Consider the following 22,514-nt stretch of genomic DNA (forward strand, 5'->3'; position numbering starts at 1 on the left):
CTTTGCTTCTATTCCTTTACCATCATTATTTATATGATTGTATGGGCCACCTTCCTTCTCTGTGCATCAATTTCAGCTACTCACATATGGCCTAGATCCTAGGGGTTGCAGACACAGTGTCTTGGGGCCAGAAATGTAAAGTAAATGTGTGGGTGTAAACAATAGGGAATGGTGAGGCCTGTGGCCATTGGGAAGGGTACTTGCCCAGCCTAAAGGTAATCACATCTAGCTAGGGGGAAATTAAACAGAAGCCAAGCCAAACTACCCCACCAAGTAAAACACTTGTACAGACCCTCAGTGTATGCCTCTTACGAGATATTGAGTTCTCTTCCTCATAATGAGTGCATTACACAGTGTTAAAATCAAAGGCTTTGAAGTAAGACCAGGGTTGCAGGGCCAGTTCTGCCACCACTGGCATGTCACTTGAGGAAACTGACGGAACCTTTTCAGTGGGGAGTATAGTTGGAGAGTATTTAGAACTTTACCTGGCGCACAATATGTGCTATCATACCTTCTTTCTGTTCTGGTTTTTGTGACTTTGTGCTTCTAGGACTCTTAAGTCACAGTATATAATATTTTGGAAATATGAAATGAAAGATAATATATTTTACACATATTTTAGGTATATTTCCAGCTTCCATTATACAGTTGATAAAGTAATTGATGAATACAATTGATAGATAACTAATCAGGGCTTTTACTGATAGACTGCAAGTAAAAGGGTCAATATTCTGAAAACACTTGCATCCTATAAGAAAAAGTACTTTCACAGATGCGATTCCAGCTGACTCTCACCAAAATCACAACAGACCGTGAGGGAGGTATTTTCAATATTCTCATTTTAAAGCTAAGGAAACTGAGGCTTAGGGAAAGTAAGTAACTAGCCCAAGTTTCCCACTAGTTAGTATCAAATCAACATGAGTCCCTACTTCTGGGTAGGTATTTGAGTGCCCTGTGCCAAGACGGTGAAGGAAGGGTGAATGTTTGTTTGTAAGCTCAAAAGCAACATACCAGGACCGAGTTCCAGGTTGCTTGGAAATGGATCCCTCATCTTTACAAAAGAATGTGTATTCTGCAGTCTTCTTCGAGGAATCTTCTCCAGGCAATCATGTATGGAAATCTATTAACAACAGCAGCAACAAAAACGGAGAAGGCAATGGCAAGCCACTCCAGTACTCTTGCCTAGAAAATCCCATGGATGGAGGCGCCTGGTAGGCTGCAGTCCATGGGGTCGCTAAGGGTCGGACACGACTGAGCGACTTCACTTTTTCACTTTCACACATTGGAGAAGGAAATGGCAACCCACTCCAGTGTTCTTGCCTGGAGAATCCCAGGGACTGGGGAGCCTGGTGGGCTTCCGTCTGTGGGGTCACACAGAGTCGGACACGACTTAAGTGACTTAGCAGCAGCAGCAGCAGCAACAAAAAATCTGTTTAAAAAGTATATCTTGAAAGAGTTGTGCCAGTAATTACTTTGGCCAAAGCAATAGAGATCTTCAGGGTAAGTTAACTCCTCCATCTTTGAGGATGTACCAGCCATAGGGGGAAGGGTTCTGGCACAAAGCTGATGTTGGGTCTCATGGAGCCCTATTGGGCTCCTCTGCTTACCTGACCTAGCTGTTGTGGGGTGAGGGTGTGTGTGTCCAATGTGACGGAACCTCTTCACAAATGTTTCAGGTTTCAGACTATGCAGGCATCTTCCCAGATGGATGTTTATCAGCTGGTTTCCCTGGTGATGGTCTCATGCCCCATCTCAGGGCTGACCACAGGCTCACTGTTGGGGAGGGATTTGGAGGCAGAGGGTGATCAAGCCTGGCTGGCCACTCTCTGTGATCCCCAGGTTTTCCTGGAAAGGCCAGACTCACTCTCACCCCTTGGCCTTCGCACCTCCTGTTTCCTCTCCTGGAGAGGTCACTCCCCTTGTTGACCTGGCTCTGACCTCACTGTCCCTCAACACTCAGCTGGTTCCTCACCTTTTCTGACCACCGTCTCAGCCCTCTGGGTCTGGTCCTAGCACGCCTTGTGTCCTTGTGCTTGCACTTACTTGGTGGCTGTTGTGTTTTGGACACAGAGAGGTGTGCTAGGGAAACAAGGATGAAAAGCCATTGTCTCAGGCATCAGTTCACAGTTCCTGATAAACAGAAGGTAGATACCTAGGCAGCCTGTCATAGTCTGATGTTTATAATGATTCAAGTGTGGACACTGTGCTGGTTTGGATAGTTAGAAAAGTTCTATTCAGTGAAAGAACATGTGAATTGTCTCTTGAAAAATAATTAGGACCTCATCAAAGGGATGGGATTAGAAAGGACAGTCTTAACTTTGGGCATGAGTCAAAAAAGTATTCAAGGGTGAGGATGTTACTGGAATAGAGTACGGGGTAGGCCAAAGGGGATGTTGAGAAGTAAAGTTGGAAAGAAACTGATATTTTATAAATATTAGATCCCAGGCTCCTGTTATCAGGAAATACTGGCCATCACATGGATGTAATTCGTAAAAGAAACAGAAGATTTACAGCAGGCACCCACATGCATCTTGGTCTTTGTTGCAATCTATACAAGTGCATCCAGGAAGCCATGCCTTTAGACATGGATTCTACTGATTCATTGGAATTTGGACCCTCTTACACCTAAACCAAGATCACAGCCTCCCATAACTACAAGGCTTTGTGGACACCACAAATGAGTGTATCCAGCTTGTGGGGACTGTGCAAAATGGAAAGTTTATGCCCATGTAAAGAGAGAGAGCTAATTCTAAGCAAACAAAGACAAAAAGCACAACCACTTGTCAGATAAAACACATCTGTGGGTCCTATTTACCTGTGATATCCCTGAAGAGCTGAGGTCACTTAAAGTGTATCACCTCTCTTCCAAAATTATCAAATAAAGAACACTACAACCAAATTGGAATAAGCGACTAATCCAAATTTAAGTAACTCAGTAGAAGTCCCTAGTTCTAAGTGTCTGGGGGAATGAGACACTGGTCATCTGATGGTTTTTAGTCTGCATCAGGACTGTGTGATTAATGTCCATAAACATACTCTGGACTAAGGTACTCAAGGCCAACACCTCCTTGGAGGGAATGACTCCATCATGACCCAGCCCTCACTGGGCTCTGGAACCACTGTATCAATCTAGACCAGCAAAGAGGCGGATGGGAGAAAGATAAAGACTAAACCCCCACATGGAGAAGGAAACTGCAACCCACTCCAGTACTCTTGCCTGGAGAATCGCATGGACGGAGGAGCCTGGTAGGCTACAGTCCATGGGGTCGCAAAGAGTCGAACACGACTGAGCGACTTCACTTTTCTAAACATCCACAACTGGACAAGGACAGACTTGAAGACTCAGCTGCTAAGTGGAGAAAGCAGAAAACTCCTACAGGCAGCCCCGCACATCTCTCTGTGATAATTTGCCTTGCGGGTCCAGTTCGCTGGTGACCCTAAGCGCTTACCACTGAGTCCTAATTGAACCACCATCCCCTTCCTGCATTGGAAGTAATGCATGTTAGGAAAATCAATCCATTTGTAGGGGGAGAAACCAGACTGGTTTCCTGCTACTGCTCATATTTTCACTAAAACCCCATTTTACTGGAACCAACATTGAAAAAAAACAGCACATTTTATTCAAAACAAGGCAATATTGGTATTGACAGAGCTGCAACGATAATGAGGACGATCAATTTTCCCTCCTCCATTATGGGGTATTGAGCAATTTTGGAGTAAACTTGTGGCATCGTTAGACAACATCAGCATTTCTTTTTTTCCCTTTTGAAAACTTTTTATTTTTTGCATATTTAGATTTTCAGTATTCCTTCTCTGGTGGGGGAAAAAAAAGCAAAAACAACAGCGAAAAAGCCAAAAGTCCCCAAAGCAATAAGTGAAGTGCTGGTAATAAAAATTGGAGATTGTAGACATTTGTTTTTAATTCTTATTAATAATACATTGTGTTGTTATTTTTGCATCTTACTTCATGCAGACTGTCTCCCCAACTCTCACCCCAAATTAAAAGACTGCAGTTACCAAATAATCAAGTTCTTGGAGAGGGAGAGTTCTAGGCAAGAGAATGGAAGCAGCTCTTCTGTTTCGAGCAGAGGGAAGGAAAGCAGAGGTACAGGCTCCATGGGTGCAGGAATGGATGTTTAGAGCATCAGAAGGAAGATCTGGGAAAGGGAATCAAGGAGGTTGGGTAGATTTCCACATGAAAGAGTGTCTTAAAGTAAAAGTCATGGCATCATTTAGTGGAACTTAGATCTGGCGTTTCTTCCTTCCGTTTCTGGTCTCCGTTGGGTTACGTGTCCCTCTAGCAGTTCACACTGGCTGTGCAGACACCACAGTGACAGAGAAAGGGGTTGTCTTCATCCATCCAGGCTGCTATTACAAAATAGACCAGGGGCTTACAGACAACGGAAATTCGTTTCTCACAGTTCTGGTGGGTGGCGCGTCCAGGATCATGGCACTGGCAGAGTCAGTGTTTGGGGAGGACCCATTTCCTGTGCAAGGGAGAAAGGAGTTTTCTGGGGTCTCTTTCCTAAGGCCACTAATCCCCTTCATGAAGGCTCTACCCTCAGGGTCTTCCTAGGTGGCGCAGTGGCAAAGAATCCAACTGCCAGTGCAGGGGACACAGGAGATGTGAGTTTGATTCCTAGATCAGGAAGATCTCCCGGAGGAGGAAATGGCAACCCACTCCAGTATTCTTGCATGGGATATCCCATGGACAGAGGAGCCTGGTGGGCTACAGTCCACGGGGTCTCAAAGAGTTGGATATAACTGAGCACATACGCAATGCTCTCAAAGATCCCTCCTCCAAATGCCGTCACGTTCGGCGTTAGGTTTCACCATCTGAATTTGAGAGATGATGGAGGGGGAGGCATAAAGATTTCATTGCAAGGACCGTCTTCTTCAAGTAATGAGATCTCTCCTTGATACCAGTGATGTTGGCAGAGTGATGAAATCCAACCTAGAAGCACTCCCCTTGAAAAACCATTCTATTGTAGTTTGCATTTTAAACTAAAAGTAGTCTAAAATTTTAAGTTGAAAATATTACTGGAGATATTGTAACAGTGGGAATTTCACCAGATGCCATCAGTTTGAGGAAAAAGCTATAGGTGTCATGCTTCTGAAAGGCATGGAAGGGTGGGAGGGTGAGCTGTGGGACCCCTTCATTTAAAAAAATAAATCTAGAAACTGATGAATAACGGTGTATATATATATATATATATATATATGTTTTGCCATACCTTGTGATCCTTGAAACATATATACTACAAAACTGTGTTCACAGTCTAAGGAAGAATGCCATCTTATTAAATTCTGTACCTTGGTGATACAGACATACTCTGAACCATCTCTGGGCAGGGTGGCCTTGAGTGACTACATGCATAGGGAGGTGATGATAGAGTAAGGTAATTTTGAGTGTTGGGTTCAGAGACCTAAAGTAAGTGCCTCATGGTGACTGCTGGCTTTACACGGGTGGACTAACCTAGACATGACCTACTTCATCATAGACCCCTTTCCTTGAAACCAGAGATTAGGGCAAAGATGTGCAGTATGCAAAGCAAGCTACAGCCTTTAGCTGTGTTCCTCAAAGTAGAGTCCAATACAGGGTACAGGTGTATGAGGTTTGTGGAGGGAGGCTCAGGAGAAGCGAGGTGAGGGAAGCGGGGTGATGCAGGAGAAGGAACCGAGTACGGATGAGCCCACAGGGCAGGGGTCTCAACCACAGAGGCCGAAGGGCATGGCCCCGTTGGCTATCATCTGGGGGTGGTGTATATGTGTTTGTCTGAGTGTGTGTGTGCCCGCTTTTATGTATGTGTGCAAGTGTATTTACATGTATGCACACATATGCACACATGAAGATACATATGAGGCTACATAGCAGGGCAGCTACCACTTAGGGGAGCTGACGTCCACAGGAGGGGCAGCTGTGACAGATACCCTCACCTGCAGAAGGAGGCCCCCGTGGCTCTGCTGCAGGGAACCTCCTTTAAGATCAAACTGGTATCCTGGTGATTTCAGACAATCTCATACAAAGTAAAAGAAAAGGAGGACAATCTTTAGAGATTTTCTGAAGGAAATTCCCTTTCCGTGGAGGCTGGGAATGCCAAGGGGTTATCTTTTTTATGAAGAAAGGAAGATTATGAAAATAATGTAATGTATTTGGCTGAAATGCTGATGAGGTTGACTCTATGCCTCTATCCTGTGGGCTTCAAGGGCATTAAGATGGTAAAGTGAGTTGAAATCTGGCAGGGGGAAGATAAGAGGGCAGCTGTCTGTGTGTCCGAATGTACTTAGCCCAGAAAGACAGACAAAGGAAGTGGGTTGAAGGGGAGGCTTCTCCACAGAAGCTGTGACTTCAGGAGCTTGTGTAGGTGAGTGTGGTTTGACCTGAGAAGATGGAGCAGGCTGCAGCTGCCACAGGATTCCACCTTCTGGGCCAGGGTGCAAACTGAAACATGGGACTGTCCAGCGAGAGATGCCAGTGGTTGGAGGGTAACGTGTGGGACCCTCTAGAAGGCACAGTCGCTGCCCAGCTCAAACTACTTCTCAACAGACACACGGTGGCAAAGTGGCCTGACCAGGTCTTTCCACCTTTTAAGAGAGGCCACATGTCTGGACTTCTGTGTGGAATCTCCAGTATTTTAAATGGTGGCAATTCAGAAATGTCGTATGGCTCAACCACCACATATCTCAGACTGAAGCAGGCTCCAGCCTGCCAGTTTGCAGTCTGTTTCAAGCTATCTACTTATTTGGCAGCTTGTGTGAGAAGAGTACCTCTGAGAGTGCCCAAGACAGACTGGGGACAGTGAGAATAGGCTGTGGGGTGCTCAGTCTCCTCACCTTACCACCAACTCAAGCCTTAGCTGGGAGCTGACCAAAGTGGCCCCCGAAACATGCTGACCTCAAGGGCTCACCACTTGCTTGCTTTGGTTACTCTAAGCTTTCCAGGGAGATCCAGTGCTCCATGGCCAGTCACATCCAGTCCATGGTGAAGTCGGAGAAGAACCGTCAGGTCATGTGTGAGGCGGGGATGCTCAGGACCCTCATGACTTCTTGCCACAAGGCCCTGACCACCAGCAGCAACCCCTTGCACTCAGGCCTCATCAGGATTTTTGAAAAGCTTGCTTCCCAAGCCATCGAACCAGACGTGTTAAGGTACTGTGTGCTGCACGTTAAACCTGGCTGAGCCCCTGGTAGCTGAGCTTGTGCACAGTGGACAGTAAGAGTATCCCTGTGCCTCTCCTGCCTTCCCAGCACTGGCCATTGCAAGCCCAGGTTGGAGTCTTGGGTCCTCGGGCAACGTGCAGCCCGCAGAGTAGACGTAGCTCCTCTCATGGAGCTGATGGTCTAGGGGGTGAAGCAATAAGCCAGGGGTCCTGCGGAGAATTCAGAAAGTGTTGGAGGGGATGCTAATGCAGTGTGAGAGCTCTGTGGAGCTGCGAGGATCCAGCTGGGAGTTTGGGTGTAAAGAGCGGGCTTCAAGGGAACAGTGGTGGCTGAGGTCTATAGCCTGTGCAGATGGTCACCAGACCAGGAGAGGAGGGAACCAGGCATGTGAAGACACCCTGCTGAAAGGGGTGGTGGGGGCTGGTGGGGGAGTAGTTATGAGGGCTTGACTGCCAAGAGAGAGACTAGACCACCGGGAGCTTGACCGGCATAAGGGGCGGTGACTGGGACACGTGACATGAAGGGGGACAGAGGCAGCACCACTGCATCCTGTGGGGCCTTCCAACTGGTAGCCCCTCCACGAAGCCACATGTTTCCTGGAGAGTCACAGTAGCAAGGGAAGATGCATGAGGAGGAGCAGACACAGAGGACGAGAAAAAGCAGAGGAAAGGCAGGAGGGAGGTCAAGGGTCACTTAAACACCTGTGGCCCTAGAGGGTGTAGATGTCGGGAGGGTGGTGCTCAGGGCCACAAGCTGCTGGATCCCTGGAGGCATACAGGATCCAGTGCAGGGGGATCAAAGGCAACCCCTCCAGCCAGCAGGTAGGGGACCCAGGGGAAAGTCTGTTAGAAACTTAGAAACAAAGTATGGCAAAGTTATTTCCCAACAAGATCCTTTTCCTCTCCAGGTCCAGTTTGGGGCTTCTAGCTGGTCACTGGTTAAGTCAAAAGCACCTAAATTCACCAGCTCTCTGGTCTGAGTGCCAGGTCAGGGACACCCTGGTTCTGTATGGCCTGAGGCAAAATGATTCCAGGCCTTTTCCTGGAAAAGGGGGAAGGCATGGTGGGGGAACCAGCAGGCTCTGGGATCTAGGACAAGTGTTCAGATGCAACTGGAGGAAACTTTTGGCTGAAAATGTCATCATTTGGTTCTCTTGTTTGTTATGATATTCAGACAGTTTCTAGGTCTTGGAATTGCTTCACCTCCATCGGCTGCAACGAAAAAACTCAATTCATCTCATGTGCATGGAGGGGACTCTGGATGCCCAGGTGAGGACAGAGGAGAGAATAGGGGCCGGATAATGGGATTTAACGGAGAAGGCAATGGCAAGCCACTCTAGTACTCTTGCCTAGAAAATCCCATGGATGGAGGAGCCTGGTAGGCTGCAGTCCGTGGGGTCGCTAAGGGTCAGACACGACTGAGTGACTTCACTTTCACTTTTCACTTTCACACATTGGAGAAGGAAATGGCAACCCACTCCAGTGTTCTTGCCTGGAGAATCCCAGGGACAGGGGAGCCTCGTGGGCTTCCATCTATGGGGTGACACAGAGTCAGACACGACTGAAGTGACTTAGTAGCAGCAGCAGCAATGGGATTTAAAAGAGAACATGCGTTTCCTGTAAGGAATCCTTTATGGAATATGGGAAGCAGAGAGATTTTAAAATGGTTTAGGCTGCTCAATGGAGCGAATGAGGATGAGCAGAAAGATCAGATCCGTGGTCCCCAGATAAAGACCAGATCTGGAAGGAGGAAGACTGCTAGCCCCATATAAGATGGTGATGGTGAGCATGTACTTGGTCCCTTTCTACGCCTGGAGCATAGCTACCTTCTTGTCACAGCATACTCAAGGGTACCCAGAACTGCCCCTGGACAGAAGAACAGGGTCAGCTTCACACAACTCACAGTTCAGCAAGGAGTTAGGGGGTCTGGAGGACAAAGCATTGGCCTGGTACCTGGCAAGATGCTGGTCCAGGGAACCAGCTTGGAGAAGAGAAAGCCATGGACCGCATAGGATGTTAGGGCTAGGAGGCCCAGTTGAAAAGCAAGGATGGAGAGTCAGGAGTGGGCCAGGAGCTGGAGGTGGGAAACAGAGCTTTGAGGAGACAGGCTGTTGTGGTAAAGAGTTGGAGGTCAGAGAGCCAGGACGAAGCCCTAGTGAGGGACAGCTAATGGGGCACGCCAATGACAGCCACAGAAAATGTGTAATAGAAAGGAGTGGCAGCGATGATAGAATTAAAGGCAGAAGAAGTTCCCGGGAGGAGCAGGTTTTCACCATTGATTCAGTGTTATCAGCATCAGGAGAGGTCCCAGGCAAGAGGGTGAGTGGAGGGCCCAGGAGGCCACCTTGGGGGTTTGGGACTACATGGTACTCTGCAGAGCCCTCCTTGGGGACTGTGGCAGAAGGGTGGGGGCTGTTGACAGAAGAGGAGTGGAAATGTTTTGAGCAAAGACACAGCTCTTCTGCTTGCGGCCCTAGGGTCACAGGCAGCGATGCCAGTGCCTGCTGAGGGTTCTGCAGTGGCCCCCGCGGATGCCAGCCCTCACCCAGCAAGCACACAGGCCCTCAGGCCCATGGGGCCATCCCAGAGCTCGACCCTCACCCTTCAGACGGCACTGAGCCTCATCTCCATGACCTCCCCCCGCAACCTGCAGCCTCAGAGGGCGGCCCTGGCTCCATCCTTCGTGGAATTCGACATGTCCGTGGAAGGTTACGGGTATGGCAGGCTTTCATACACTTGAAATATACTTCATTAATTTCTCAATGCCTTGGATGAATTATAATATTGATTACAAAACTGTAGTTTCTATCAGCTCTCACAGTCAGCTGTGGAAAATATCTGGGCCACAGACACCCTGTCTTCAAGGGCAGCATCCCTAGCCATCTAAGGCCAGGACTGTCTCCTTCTCCTGACTGTCTGCATTCTAGGCTGCCCTTCCCTCCAGCCTCCAACCAGATTCCTTTCTTAGGGCCATGGTGCCAGCAACAATCACTTTGTGTCCTGGGGGCCCCGTGATGTAGGAGGGAGTGAGGCCCCTGAAGCCAGACAGAGGGGCAGACGTCACATCAGCGGTTGGCTTGGAGTTCAATGATCTGAGACACTTTCCTATTCCAGCTGTTTGTTTGTTCCGACTCTGGCTACAGTGATGGGAGCAAGCACGGAGTACTCGGTCTCTGGAGGGATTGGGACAGGTATGTGTTTCCCTGGGGGTTTAACTTGCTGAGGTTCCCTCCCCCTGACCTGGGAGTAAGTCTTTGGGGAGTCTCGATTTCAGATTTCCTTTTGGCATTTCCAGAAAGCATGAGTCTTCCTCTTGGTCCCACATGTCTGAAGAGGATTCATCCTTCCCTTTGGTCGTTTCTGTCTTGAGCCAGGGGTGTCCTGTTCACTGTGCATCCCAAGGGCCCAGCCCACAGCTTGGCACATATCAGGGCTCAGTGAGTACTGATGGGCTTGACGGCTGACTTGGAAGCTGAGCCTGCGTTTGATGCCATTTGCCGATGACTGACAGAGGCCAACATGAACACCTCACCCCACCTTAGGACTCTAGAGAGGAATGTGAGCTCTGTGCCGATGGCCACTCAGGAACAAGCCTATCCTTGACTCATGTGGGGATCAGCTGGGCCTTGGCATGCTTTGTACAGTGCTGCTCTCAGATGAAGACCAGGCACCCCCTGTCAGGAGAGCCAGGGTGTGGGTTTCTGTGGGAGGGTGGGTGCTAAGGAGCCGTGGCATTTACAGCTCATCAGGGCACAGCTCCAAGCCTGATTCTGCCCATTCAGTGAGGACAGTGGACCCCACCTGTATTGCCAGCCTGGGTATCCCTAGAGTGAGTGCTCCCCAGGCAAGGTTTAGCCTAGCTAGTCCAGCTTCCTCTGCCCTGCATAGCTCATAGCCCGGCTTTAGACCAGCTGACCAATGGGCCACGTGGTGATGGATCTCAGGGGTGTGCTCCCTCTCTGCTCCCTTAGCAACGCCGCTAATTTGGAGAGAGGCTCTGAAGATCTAGGCTCAAGTCCTGGAGGGAATATGACTTATTCCTGCGAGTATGATTAAGGAAGGAGCCAAGAGCGTCGTGCTGCATGGGTCACCGTGAAGTGGGTGTGGGTCAGACAGGGCCCAGTACTGGCACACAGCAGGGCTACCCCTGGGCCGAATCAGAGCCACAGTGAGTCTAGACAGGCTTGCACAGCAGGACGAAGCCTCAGGGCGTGCTTGTGTTCTCACCCCAGGTGCTGCCAGGTCCTTCCCTCCGCCCGGGGGCCTGACCTTCTCCTGCTGGTTCCTGATCAGCAGGCATAGCGCAGCCACCGAGGGGCATCCACTGCGCTTCCTGACCCTGGTGCGCCACCTGGCCAGGACCGAGCAGCCCTTCATCTGCTTCTCTGTCAGCCTCTGCCCGGAAGACCTCTCCTTGGTTGTGTCTACAGAAGAGAAAGAGTTTCAGCCCCTGGGTAAGATTTAGCCCACACTTGGGGGATGTGGGACTGAGGCAGCAGCTCTTGACCCAAGAGCCTGGGGTGTCTGCCTGCCCTCAGCTGTATAGGTAGGTGGCTGATTCTGATTCTGCCACCTAGATCTCCAAACTCACCTGCCTGCAGTGGTCCAAAGTGGACTGTGATGGCCAAGCCCAGGGTGTTATGGCCATGCCCGTTTTTTGTGCCCTGTTTCATAGTGAGACATCGACTTTGGAAGGCCCAGCGTTTGGCGTGGTGTCCTTCACACACAGCCCAGCCGCCTAAGCTCCTTCCCTTCTGGGACTTTACCAGCCCATGTGTATCCCTATGGAGGCAGTCTAGTGATAAGTAGACCCTGACTCCTGGGTTTGAACTCCAGCTACGCAACCTTGGGCAAGTTACCCCACCTCTCTGTGCTTCAAGATGGTAACATGGGAATCATGATAGCACCTACCTTAGTGTCTGGCACAAAGCAAGGGCTCCAGCAATGAAACCTCCTGCTGCTGTTAGTATTCTATGGGAGGCTCAGCGCTCGCTTCACTGGCACTAGGGCACCGGTGCTGGGTTGCTGCTCCCTGACACTGCAGGTGAGGTCTGGTGCTTGTGTTCTCTTCCAGATGTCATGGAACCCGAGGATGACCCTGAGCCTTCTGCGGGACGCCAACTTCGGGTCAGGTGTGGCCAGCTGCTGGCTTGTGGTCAGTGGCACCACCTGGCTGTGGTTGTCACCAAGGAAATGAAAAGGAATTGTACAGTTTTCACCTATCTGGATGGACAGGTCATCGGCTCAGCCAAGGTGAGATGTTTCCCCCAAGCTGTGCTTACCTCATGGCCATGCCTCCTAATCACAGAGGTAACCAGACGGATTCATCAAGAGCATTAAAAAAAAGGTCCTTCAAAATGTAAAGTTAACTTTTGACTTCAATTGTTAACAGTTCTTAACCTTGCACCTTCTTTTCTTCCTTTGTACCTTCCCACATTAAATATTTATTGAATACCTAATATAAGTTAGCTATTGTTTTAGATGTTAGGAACTGTCCATGCCCTCCAGTCAAATACCTCTAGGAGCATGCATATAGTACAAAACAAGAGGTACATTTATGAAGCTTGCTGTAGCAAGAGCCTTCTTACCCTCCTTACCATGGTGTAGGAAGGCGTTAGGAGGAACTAACAGGATTTGGGCTCACTTTAGATGATTTTGGGGAGGGTTCAAAAAAGTGGAAGTTAGTCAGTTCTGAATGCAGTGCTGTCAGAGAGACAGTTTGGTATCTATGTATGTTCAGAACTTTTAATCAGGAAGCAGAAGGAAAGGGAAAGGGCTTAAACTGTCACTGGAGAAAGAGCAGTGGTCACTCACGTTAGCCAGGATGAAAAATGTGGTTGCATTTGTGGTCACCCAAAGTCTTTTTTTTTAAAATCTCTTTAGGCATAATTACAGAGTGGGCTAGTTTTGGTCCTCTTTCACAGAGTATATTGGTATCCAGTCTTGCTTCATAGAATAGATTGTATTCTGTGAAGTAGAACATGTAATGTGAGGCTAAGAGCCTTGTCCTATTGATATCTGGAACTTGCTTACAGAAAGCATGCAGTATACACTTGATGAATCATATTGAATTTATAGTTACAAGGCTGATGTGTTGTTTAGAGAGTTGGCACATAGATGAACATCCAGCCTCGGGGGCCTGCTGAACCAGAGTGAGTCAGCATGGAGCTTAGAAGGTATGCCCGTGGGAATATGTCAAAATATGCAAAATATGACATGGAGAATGGCCAAGGGCCAAGACTGACAGAGATGACTTTCCAAGATGATTTCAGCAAGTTGGGTCAGGATCAGCAAGTGAAATTTAAATGGCATAAACATAAGGTCTGTGTTTAGATGCAGGTGTCTGTTGAGCAAGAAAAAAGATGGACTTAGGTTGGAGATGAAACAACTGTCCTCACATGTTAGAACCTTATTTGCACATTGTATATCCTCTTTAGAGATGTCTGTGTATATGTTTCACTCATTTCTAATTGGATTGTTAACTGTTTTACTATTGAGTTTTAAGAGTTTTATCTAAATATTTTAGATAATGGTCCTTTGTTGGATATGTAATTTTGTAAATAATTTCTCCTAATCTATAGCTTTCTTTCATCCTCTTTCACATGGGATTTTGCAGAACAAAAAAGTATTTATTTTTCTTGTGAGCAATTGTAGTTTCTGCATGTTCTTTGTTAGTCTATAGAAGGCAATTTATTTTTATGTGTTGATCACATATCCTGTGACTTTGATGAATTCACTTATTAGTCTGTTTTTTGTGGATTCCTTAGAAATTTCTACATGAACGTGCCATTTGCAAATGGAGACAGTTTTATTTCTTCCTTTCTAGTCTGTAGCTATATTTAGTATGTAAAACTTAATTAATGTGCCAACATTGGACTTCAAAGTTCTTTGTGAAATGACTGGAAAAAAAGATGAACCTTTTAGTCACACTTTATATTTTTTTTTATCACATTTATTTCCAAAGGCACAATGTCAGTTTTTTACTCCCACGTGGCTTCCCAGGTGGTGCTGGTGGTAAAGAATCTGTCTGCTATTGCAGGAGACTCAAGAGACTCAGGTTCAATCCTTGGGTTGAGAAGATGCCCCGGAGGAGGAAATAGCAACCCACTCCACTATTCTTGCCGGGGAAATCCCATGGACAGAGGAGCTTGGAGGGCTACAGTCCTTGGGGTCATAAAAGAGTTGGACACAACTGAGCACATACACACAGAATTTTTCTTATAAACTGTTTTATGCAGTGTGTCTCAGCTTTGAGAGTTATCTTTGTAATGTTTGTGAATAAAGTTTTTACTTTGAGAGATGAATAAGGTATATCATTTTTGTTTTATGTATTTATTTGATTAATTCTGAGATTAAATACGTCCCATCTACCCCTTTCCCCCACCTTTTTGTTTTAACAGATGTTGTACATTCAGGCTTTACCGGGACCATTCCTTTCAATGGATCCATCCTCATTTGTGGATGTTTATGGATATATTGCTACCCCTCGAATTTGGAAACAAAAGTCATTACTAATATGGCGTCTGGGCCCCACGTACTTCTTTGAAGAAGCCATCTCAATGGAAACTCTGGAAGTTATTAACAAACTTGGACCAAGATACTGTGGTAACTTCCAGGCTGTGCATGTCCAAGGTATGGGGTGTTTTGATTTATAATGATCTTGCTGATTCTAATTTTTAAATAGATATCCAGTTATTTATAGCTTATTTATAAGGAAAAAACTCATCATACAGGCCAGTCATTAGGGAAGTCCTCTGTAATTGGATTATTATATGTTTACAAGCCAATAGAAAATGTCGCAGAAAAGGAAATTACAGTCTCCTGTAGGTTTCAATTCCAGAGTGCGTAATAGAGAAAAGTGGGTAGGCAACATCATCAGCAAAGAAGGAGGGAAGAGAATGAGATAAATAAGTTACATTCCTTTTAATGAAGAAGCTTTTTAACTGAAGTATACTGTCATCTTCAATTATTAAACAGGCAGACAAAACATCCACATTTTCATTATTGATTGTCGGCTGTTCAAGCAGGGAGTATTGCTGTCTGTGCTCTGCCAAGTCAAGGGGGTCAGCTCTCATCTGGGAAGAATGATAAATGAATCTATGTACTGACACCTTCTTGCATGGTGAAGGGTGACAGAGCACTGTGGAACATTTGTGTCTTTAGGCTTCATGAGTTCTTTGAACTTCATTTCCTCTAGCAACGAACACTGGCAAGAACAGTGTGAGGAGGCCAGGTCTAGAGCCAAAGTTTCATCACCTCTTGGTTAACACCGTGCTTCTAAAGCAGCACGTACAGCTCTCCTTGAGTGAGCACCTGTGTGCTAAGACCAAGGGAGATGTTTACCACGAACATGCAGTTCGTTGAAAACTATAGGGCTTTCAGCCCATCACTTTGGTTTTGGGGGTGAGGTTACATTCACAATAGATGTCTCAAGACTTTGTACTAGTAATTTCATACCTGGAGTGCTTCTATTTTATAGTAGGGTTAATGCTGTGAGATTTCTCTACAGTTTTCGATGTGTCAGAAATCACAGGTGGGGACAAAACATATATGACATACAATGTAATAACATATAATAGCTACAAACATTGCTCAGTGATGACTTTGCCATGTAGCAGTAGATGCTCACTCTTCTGAGAGTTAATTTCCTACTCAGTAAAGTGAGAGTAGAAATAACTGAAGATGTGTTGTTGTAGAAGAGGATCCTGGTGTGGAAGTGACGCCCCTGGTTGCAGAGGAAAAGGTTTCCTTTGGCCTTCACATAGCCAGCTCCTCCGTTACCAGTGTTGCAGACATCAGAAGCACATACAATGAGGTGGACAGCCGTCTGATTGCCAAAGAGGTACACCTTCTAACGTCACTTGCTGCTCCTTTTCGGAATAAAGATCTCATGGCTTGCTGCAGTTTTCAGTGATTAAATGAACACTGATTCACATTTGTGTGTGTATGTGTTGAAAGACACACTTCATTTGTGAAAATATTCTATGACTCCTGCCCATTCATACTCCTCAAGACCAAATCTCTTCTTTCAGAGAGGAAAGTAGTACTCTTCATTCTCTTCAGTAGAGCAAGAACAAATGGAATATTTAAACAACATTTGTGACACTGGGAACACTATTAAACTTCCTTTTCCTGGGTGCTACTAACCCCTAGGATTGTAAAATAGTCTTTGAGTCATTGTGTTTAAGCAAAACTTTGCAAAGCAGCAAGCAGACAAGTTAGTTAGGTAAAGAGGCCATTAGATTTCCTATTTCCTAATGCCTTGCATAAAGAGCTCTTTTGCTTACTGTGGATGAATTTGGGCTCATTTGTTTCCATTCTCGCCACCCTCACAGGCAGAGGGTCCCCCCCCTTTCCTGAGGAGGTGGGATCAGGGGTTAAGTCCTGTTGAGCACTAAAACTATGCCTTACCAGCACAGAGTCTTCTACTAGAAGAGGCCAGGGTGCCGTCTTCTGGACCTTGGAGACCAGTGATGCCAGGACTTGCAGAGCTGGATGACCCTAGACTGGGAAGAAGGCAGCCCCGGGCTTCTCAACACTTTATGCCTCCAAGTGTCCTCAGGGCCTTCCTACTCTAATTGACTCCTCACTGTGAGCATTTGTTTAATTAGTGACCATGTGGGACATTGGTGGCACAATTGTATAATGAAAGGTTCTCCCTTCTGATTAAGCCAAAGACTGGGAGACAGGACAGAACCTCAATTTTGGCTTCAGTCCCTCTGATGTTGGTTCAGTTATTATTTAGCCAATGTCTTACACTAACGGAGTGCCAGGCCTCAGGATGTCTGCCCTCTAGGAGGCTCCTGAACAAGACCTCCTCCTCTCCAAGAAAGTTGCTTAGGACTAACTGTTGCCAATTTCTCTAGATGAACATTTCATCCCGTGACAGTGCCGTGCCTGTGTTCTTGCTAAGAAATTGTGCTGGTCATCTCTCGGGTTCTCTTCGACCCATTGGAGCTGTTGTTGTGGGCCAATTAGGTATGAACTTTTACTGCTATTTGGGAAGAAGAGCATGTGGCTGGCATCACTTGTGCAGCCTGGAATTCTGGGGTGGTAGGCAAGACTGAGTGGTCTGAGAAGCTCAGATGGTGAGATTAAGAGTTGAAAGTTAACCCCACCAGAGAGTCAGCTTCCCTGCAGAGATCAAATCACTTTGCTGTATCTGACAACTGGTAGTGAACTTGCTACTAACCAAGCTGGTATCCATGCACAACAGAGCCTATCTAGTGAGTATAGCGGGGCCTCTGAGCAGAGGTAACTGTGGTGGTGGTTTGGGTGAAAAAAACAACTGGTGACTGTGCCTTGCAATCAGACAAGAGCAAAACAGATGCCGGGGGCCAATGCTGCAGGATCCAGAGCCCAGACAAGAGCCAGAGGTTGCCAGAGCAGCCAGCTCAGAGGATGGCTGGCTCATCTGGCATTCTGGACTAAGAGGGTGGAGGTCTGAAATCTCCTGGGCTGTTTCAGCCTTCTATGACCCAGAAAGGACTCAGCACAGGATCTCTCAGTGACCTAAAACTTTTAAAACCCCTACTCTTCCCCCCAGCTTGTCCTGCGCACAGGTCCCACAGCTGTAAGTGGATGATGTCCCCGACAGCTCTTGCATGCTGCCAGAGGAATTTCCACTGCGATGAAGTTGTGGTGGACTCAGGAATGTCTTTGTCCCACACAGGGGTAAGGGTGTTCCACTCCAGTCCTGCTGCCAGCAGCCTGGACTTCATTGGCGGGCCTGCCATCCTCCTGGGCCTCATTTCCTTAGCAACGGATGACCACAGCATGTATGCGGCTGTGAAAGTCCTGCACTTGGTTCTGACCAGCAATGTCATGTGTGACCGCCTGATGCAGCACATCTGTGGGTACCAGGTAAGTCCACCTTCCCACCTGAGTCTACAAATGCTCCACCACCACCCAGCAAGAAGCTGTCATCCCTGAGGAACAGGGAGGAGCCTTGCTGGCCCAAGTGGACATTCCTATCAGTATGACTTTTGGAGAAAGGAAACTGAAAGTTCCTTGGTCCCTCAGCATCACCAGAGCAGAGGGCCAGGTGACAACCAGCCAGAGAGGGGCTCTCATCAGGATGGGGATGCTCACCTGTCTGTGGCTGCCAACATCTTTCACTGATGAAGTCAAGAATCATTTGCGATCCCCCTACTTTGCATCTAGCATGACAGCTAAGCCCAGACCTTGGAACCAGACTGCTAGATTGGAATCGAGCCTCTTCCTAGCTTTCTATTTAACTTTTCCTGAGTTACTTACCCTCTCTGCCTTGGTTCCCATACCTGTGCAATACGATCTATTGTGTCTCCTGTATCATGAGGTTGCAGGGAGGACTAGATGATTCAATACAGGTGGAAGGCTTAGAATCATGTCTGGCCCAGACGAAACGGCCTAGAAACATTGGCCAGCTTTAGTTTCTTAACCTTTGTGCCTCAGTTCTATTCTGTGTAAGACAGGGATAATAACAGCCCCTATTGTGTAGGCTCGTGATCGCAGAGTTAATATATGCTGAGTGCTTAGAAGCATGGCTGCTCAGAGTAATTGCTGTGTGTGAGTGCACCATGATTATATTGCTATTTGCTGTTCATAATGTCAGATGAGACGTGGACACTGTCCTCCAGGAGTGCCCTGCCTGGCTGAGAGGCAGCCAAGAAAGGAATCATGGAGGGCAGCGACTAGGGTCAAATTCTAGACAAAGTCACTGAAGCACAACAGCTGAAGGTTCCTTCTGGGCCCAGTGTGGGCAGGAAAGAGCCTCCTTGTCTTTTTGGCACCCAAGCCAGGGTCTTAGAAGAAAGCTGCCTGGTGTCACGTCAAGCAGCCCCTTCTCACCTGCACTGTGGCCACAGCTGGACCACAGTGTGTCTCCTGCCTCTTCCTCACTCTGCCTCATCCATTTCTAGCACCTCTTCTTGCTAATATGCATGCTCATGTGGCACGATGTATATGAACTTGTTCCTGGTGGCTCAGCAGTAGATAATCCACCAGCAATGCAGAAGATGCCGGAAACTCAGGCTCTATCCCTGGATCAGGAATATGGCAACCTGCTCCAGTATTCTTGTCTGAAAAATCCCATGGACAGAAGAGCCTGCTGGGCTACAGTCCGTGGGATCGCAGAGTCGGACATGACTGAACAACTGAACACAAACACACATATGTACTTGTTGCCATGTTTACCAGGAACAAAGTGACAAAAAAGAGAAATATGGGTGAAGCTAGGACAGGAGAGTTATCCCAAGGAGCAGGCGAGGGGTGGGTTCCAGAGGGCAGGTGAATGGAAACCAGGCCAGTGACAGGAAGGAATGCAGTGCAGGCATTTGTGGATCTGGTGGTTAGGAGATGAGAGTGTTCGTGTCTGGGTTCTAAACTCTCAGCTGTGTACTGGGTTGGATGGTGGTGGTGGGAAGTTGTGGAGAGAGGAGAAGAGTTGAGATCATCATCTGTAGGATGAGGAAAGCCAGCTTATAAAAAAGCAGAATTGGACTGCCAGGCCAAATTGAATACCAATTTGACATTTGACACTATTAATGTAAAGTGAAATCAGTCAACTTGAGTGATTTTTCTCATGCAACTTTCAGCCATTCTAATTATGTCCTGGTGTGGGAGTGGGGAATGGTCAGATATGCCAAAGAAGTGACTGGAATAGTCTGAAAAGACTATTTGCTGATCTAAATTGTCTCAGTTTGGGCTGCTATAACAGAATACCATAGACTGGGTGGCTTATTAGCAACAAAAATTAATTTTCTCATAGTTCTGGAGGCTGGTAAGTCCACAATCAGGGTGCCAGCATGGTCAGGTTGAGTGAGGACCGTCCTGGATTGCAGATGGCCAACTTTTCATTGTATCCTCACATGGCAGAGTAGAGAGAGGAAGAATGCTCTCCTGTGACTCTTTTGAGAGCACTAATCCTATCTGTGAGGTCTCCACCCTCATGCCTTCATCTAATGCTAATTATTTCCCAAAAGACCTGCCTCCAAATACCATCACACTGGGGACTAGGTTTTCATCATTTGGAGTTTGGGAAGAACAAACATTCAGCTGATAACAACCAGTGAGACTTCCTGATGACATACTGGAAGAGTGTGTCTGAGAGGACAGGGAGAAGGGTGGACTTTGTTAGATCCAGGAAGGAGATGGGGAATTGAGCTGTGAACGAGCTGAGCTGAGAATCTCAATGAAGTGGATGAGAACCCAGATACAAGTGGTTGGCAGGTCAGCCTGACTTTTGTGCTGCTGAGGTCAACAGAGACAGGAGGCTAGGTTAGATCCACCGAGTCAGTCTCTGAGATGAGTGTGGGCCGCTGGAGTTCCAGTGCCTGGACCCTGGTATGGATGCCTGTGTGTTGCCAGTTTCCCAGGGCCTGGCACAGCAGAATGGCAGAATGGCACATCTGGTGGCAGCAGCCTGAAGTGAAGCTGATGTAACCGGTTTTGTGGGCAGATGGTGGCTGCCTAGTGACACAGCAACATCTGTGTGATGGGTATGAATGTAGGGCCCCATAAAGGAAAATGAGAAAAGCACAGAAAGGTGGAAGGAAACCAGGAGACAGTGGCACTCTGGAAATGTAGAAAATGCAGGAAGGAGCTGGGGCCCAAGTGAGAGGTGAAGCCATACAAGTACAGAAAAGTGGACACTGGTGGGGAAGCAGCTGCAGAAGCTGGTGTATGCTTTCTTCCTGAGAAAAAGGCAATGGAGGAGGTAGTCCCAGAGAGCAGAGTATTTTCAAACTGGGCAGACAAAAGGTGCTGGTAGGAAGAGGTAAATGAGGGAGAGAGAGTCCTGATGATGTATTCACTAGGAAACTTCTTTGTGTTTTAATCTTTGCAGATAATGGCATTTCTCCTGAGAAAAAAGACCTCTTTTCTGAACCATCGCATTTTTCAGCTGATCCTGTCTGTCACTGGCACTGCAGAACTGGGCTTTGGGCCCTCTGTAATCACCAACGTTGGTGTCTTTCAGCACATCCTCTGCAATTTCGAGGTAAACTGGAGGTTGGCCGCTAGCCCTAAAGAAGCAGGTGTGTGATGATACAGAAAACCCGGAGCCTCCTCTAAACCCAGCGGATCAGCTTCCTCCATGGTCAAGGTGGAAGTGAAAGAGAAATCCACAAACGCTTTGGAGCTCAGAGGCCCTGCTTTGTAATTAACTCCAATAGGCTGTGTGGCCTCGGACAAGTTTCTTGACTTCTCTGAGTTTGAGTCTTCTCCTGTGTGAAAGGGAGACCATCATCTCTCCCTCACAGACTGGTGTGGGAGTCAAATCCGCTATTACCTGGGAAAAGATTTTTAAACTGTAGGCTTCCATACATAAGAGGATATTAAAGCATACCAATTCCTTTGGATGATGCTTTGCTGTTTAGAAATGCTCTTATAAAGGAATGAGTGAGAGATCCTGAGGACACACAGGAGGCTGAGTGAGGAGTATCGGGCAGACCTTTGGGTAGATCCCTTCACAAAGCATCATTTATCGAGTACTGGTCACATGCTGGTGTGTTCTGGAGGCATGGTGATAACCAGGACACAGCTCCCACACACAAAGCCATTTGTGCCCAGGCAGGACGTAGCTGATGCTACAATGTGCTGGGTGCCAGTGAGTGGGGACAGGGCCTCTGGGGAGTGTGAAGAGGGGACAGTCAGTTCAGCTCGTGGATCAGGGCTCTGGGGCTGAGTTTGGCACAACATATTCAGTGGGGGAATGTTCCAGGTGGAGTGGATGCCTTTTGCTCACAGGTAGGGGTGAGAACAACCACAGGCATTTGAGAGCAGATGGCTTTGGGCACCTGCAACGATGCTATTGCAAGTAGAGGTGACTCTTTGCAACCCCACGGACTGCAGCACTCCAGGCTTTCCTGTCCTTCACCATCTCCCGGAGCTTGCTCAAACTCATGTCCATTGAGTCAGTGATGCCATCCAAACATTTCTTCCTCTGTCATCCCCTTCTCCTCCTGGATCTGGAGATTGATGCAAAGATTGTCGGGGAAGTCAACCAGACCTGGGATATGGGCTCCCAGTGTACAGCAGGAAGCAAATATGCAAAATAGCCTTACGACCCTGTTGAACAAGTCAGCATGCCTTGACCACACTGCTGCCCCTTTCAAAATGCTGTGGCCATCCTCAGGCATCTTGGCTCCTCTATATCATTGCCACCAACCCAGCCCAGGAATTACCCACACAGGAACCCACCGGGCTCCCACTGCCTGCTCCTGGAACCACCATGGGCACCACCCATCCCCCTCCCTGAATAAACTAGCCCCTGAGCTGAGCTGGTGCTTTTCACACTGGGGTTAAGAAAATAGGCAACTAACAAAAACAAGCAGAAAAGATGCTTTAAAAACCCACAATAAAACAAATGAAATG

General features: G+C 47.5%; 1 protein-coding gene across 5 annotated transcripts in view; it reads left to right on the forward strand.

Annotated features, from left to right (window-relative positions):
• The window catches only part of WDFY4 (WDFY family member 4), a 255,392-nt gene that overhangs the window by 74,711 nt on the left and 158,167 nt on the right, over nucleotides 1–22,514 (forward strand). For all 5 annotated transcript variants that reach the window (XM_088842090.1, XM_088842089.1, XM_088842091.1 and 2 more), the window contains exons 14-24: nucleotides 6,935–7,149; nucleotides 8,335–8,429; nucleotides 9,638–9,875; nucleotides 10,275–10,351; nucleotides 11,393–11,614; nucleotides 12,235–12,413; nucleotides 14,561–14,792; nucleotides 15,857–16,002; nucleotides 17,027–17,138; nucleotides 17,833–18,023; nucleotides 20,986–21,138. In XM_088842090.1, the coding sequence (XP_088698216.1) occupies nucleotides 6,935–7,149; nucleotides 8,335–8,429; nucleotides 9,638–9,875; nucleotides 10,275–10,351; nucleotides 11,393–11,614; nucleotides 12,235–12,413; nucleotides 14,561–14,792; nucleotides 15,857–16,002; nucleotides 17,027–17,138; nucleotides 17,833–18,023; nucleotides 20,986–21,138 (1,860 nt within the window). The remainder of the gene's footprint in view (nucleotides 1–6,934; nucleotides 7,150–8,334; nucleotides 8,430–9,637; nucleotides 9,876–10,274; nucleotides 10,352–11,392; nucleotides 11,615–12,234; nucleotides 12,414–14,560; nucleotides 14,793–15,856; nucleotides 16,003–17,026; nucleotides 17,139–17,832; nucleotides 18,024–20,985; nucleotides 21,139–22,514) is intronic.

The sequence above is a fragment of the Moschus berezovskii genome, chromosome 12 (genome assembly GCF_049115385.1).
Source record: "Moschus berezovskii isolate FMDL1 chromosome 12, NW_MosBer_1.0, whole genome shotgun sequence".
Lineage (NCBI taxonomy): Eukaryota > Metazoa > Chordata > Mammalia > Artiodactyla > Moschidae > Moschus > Moschus berezovskii.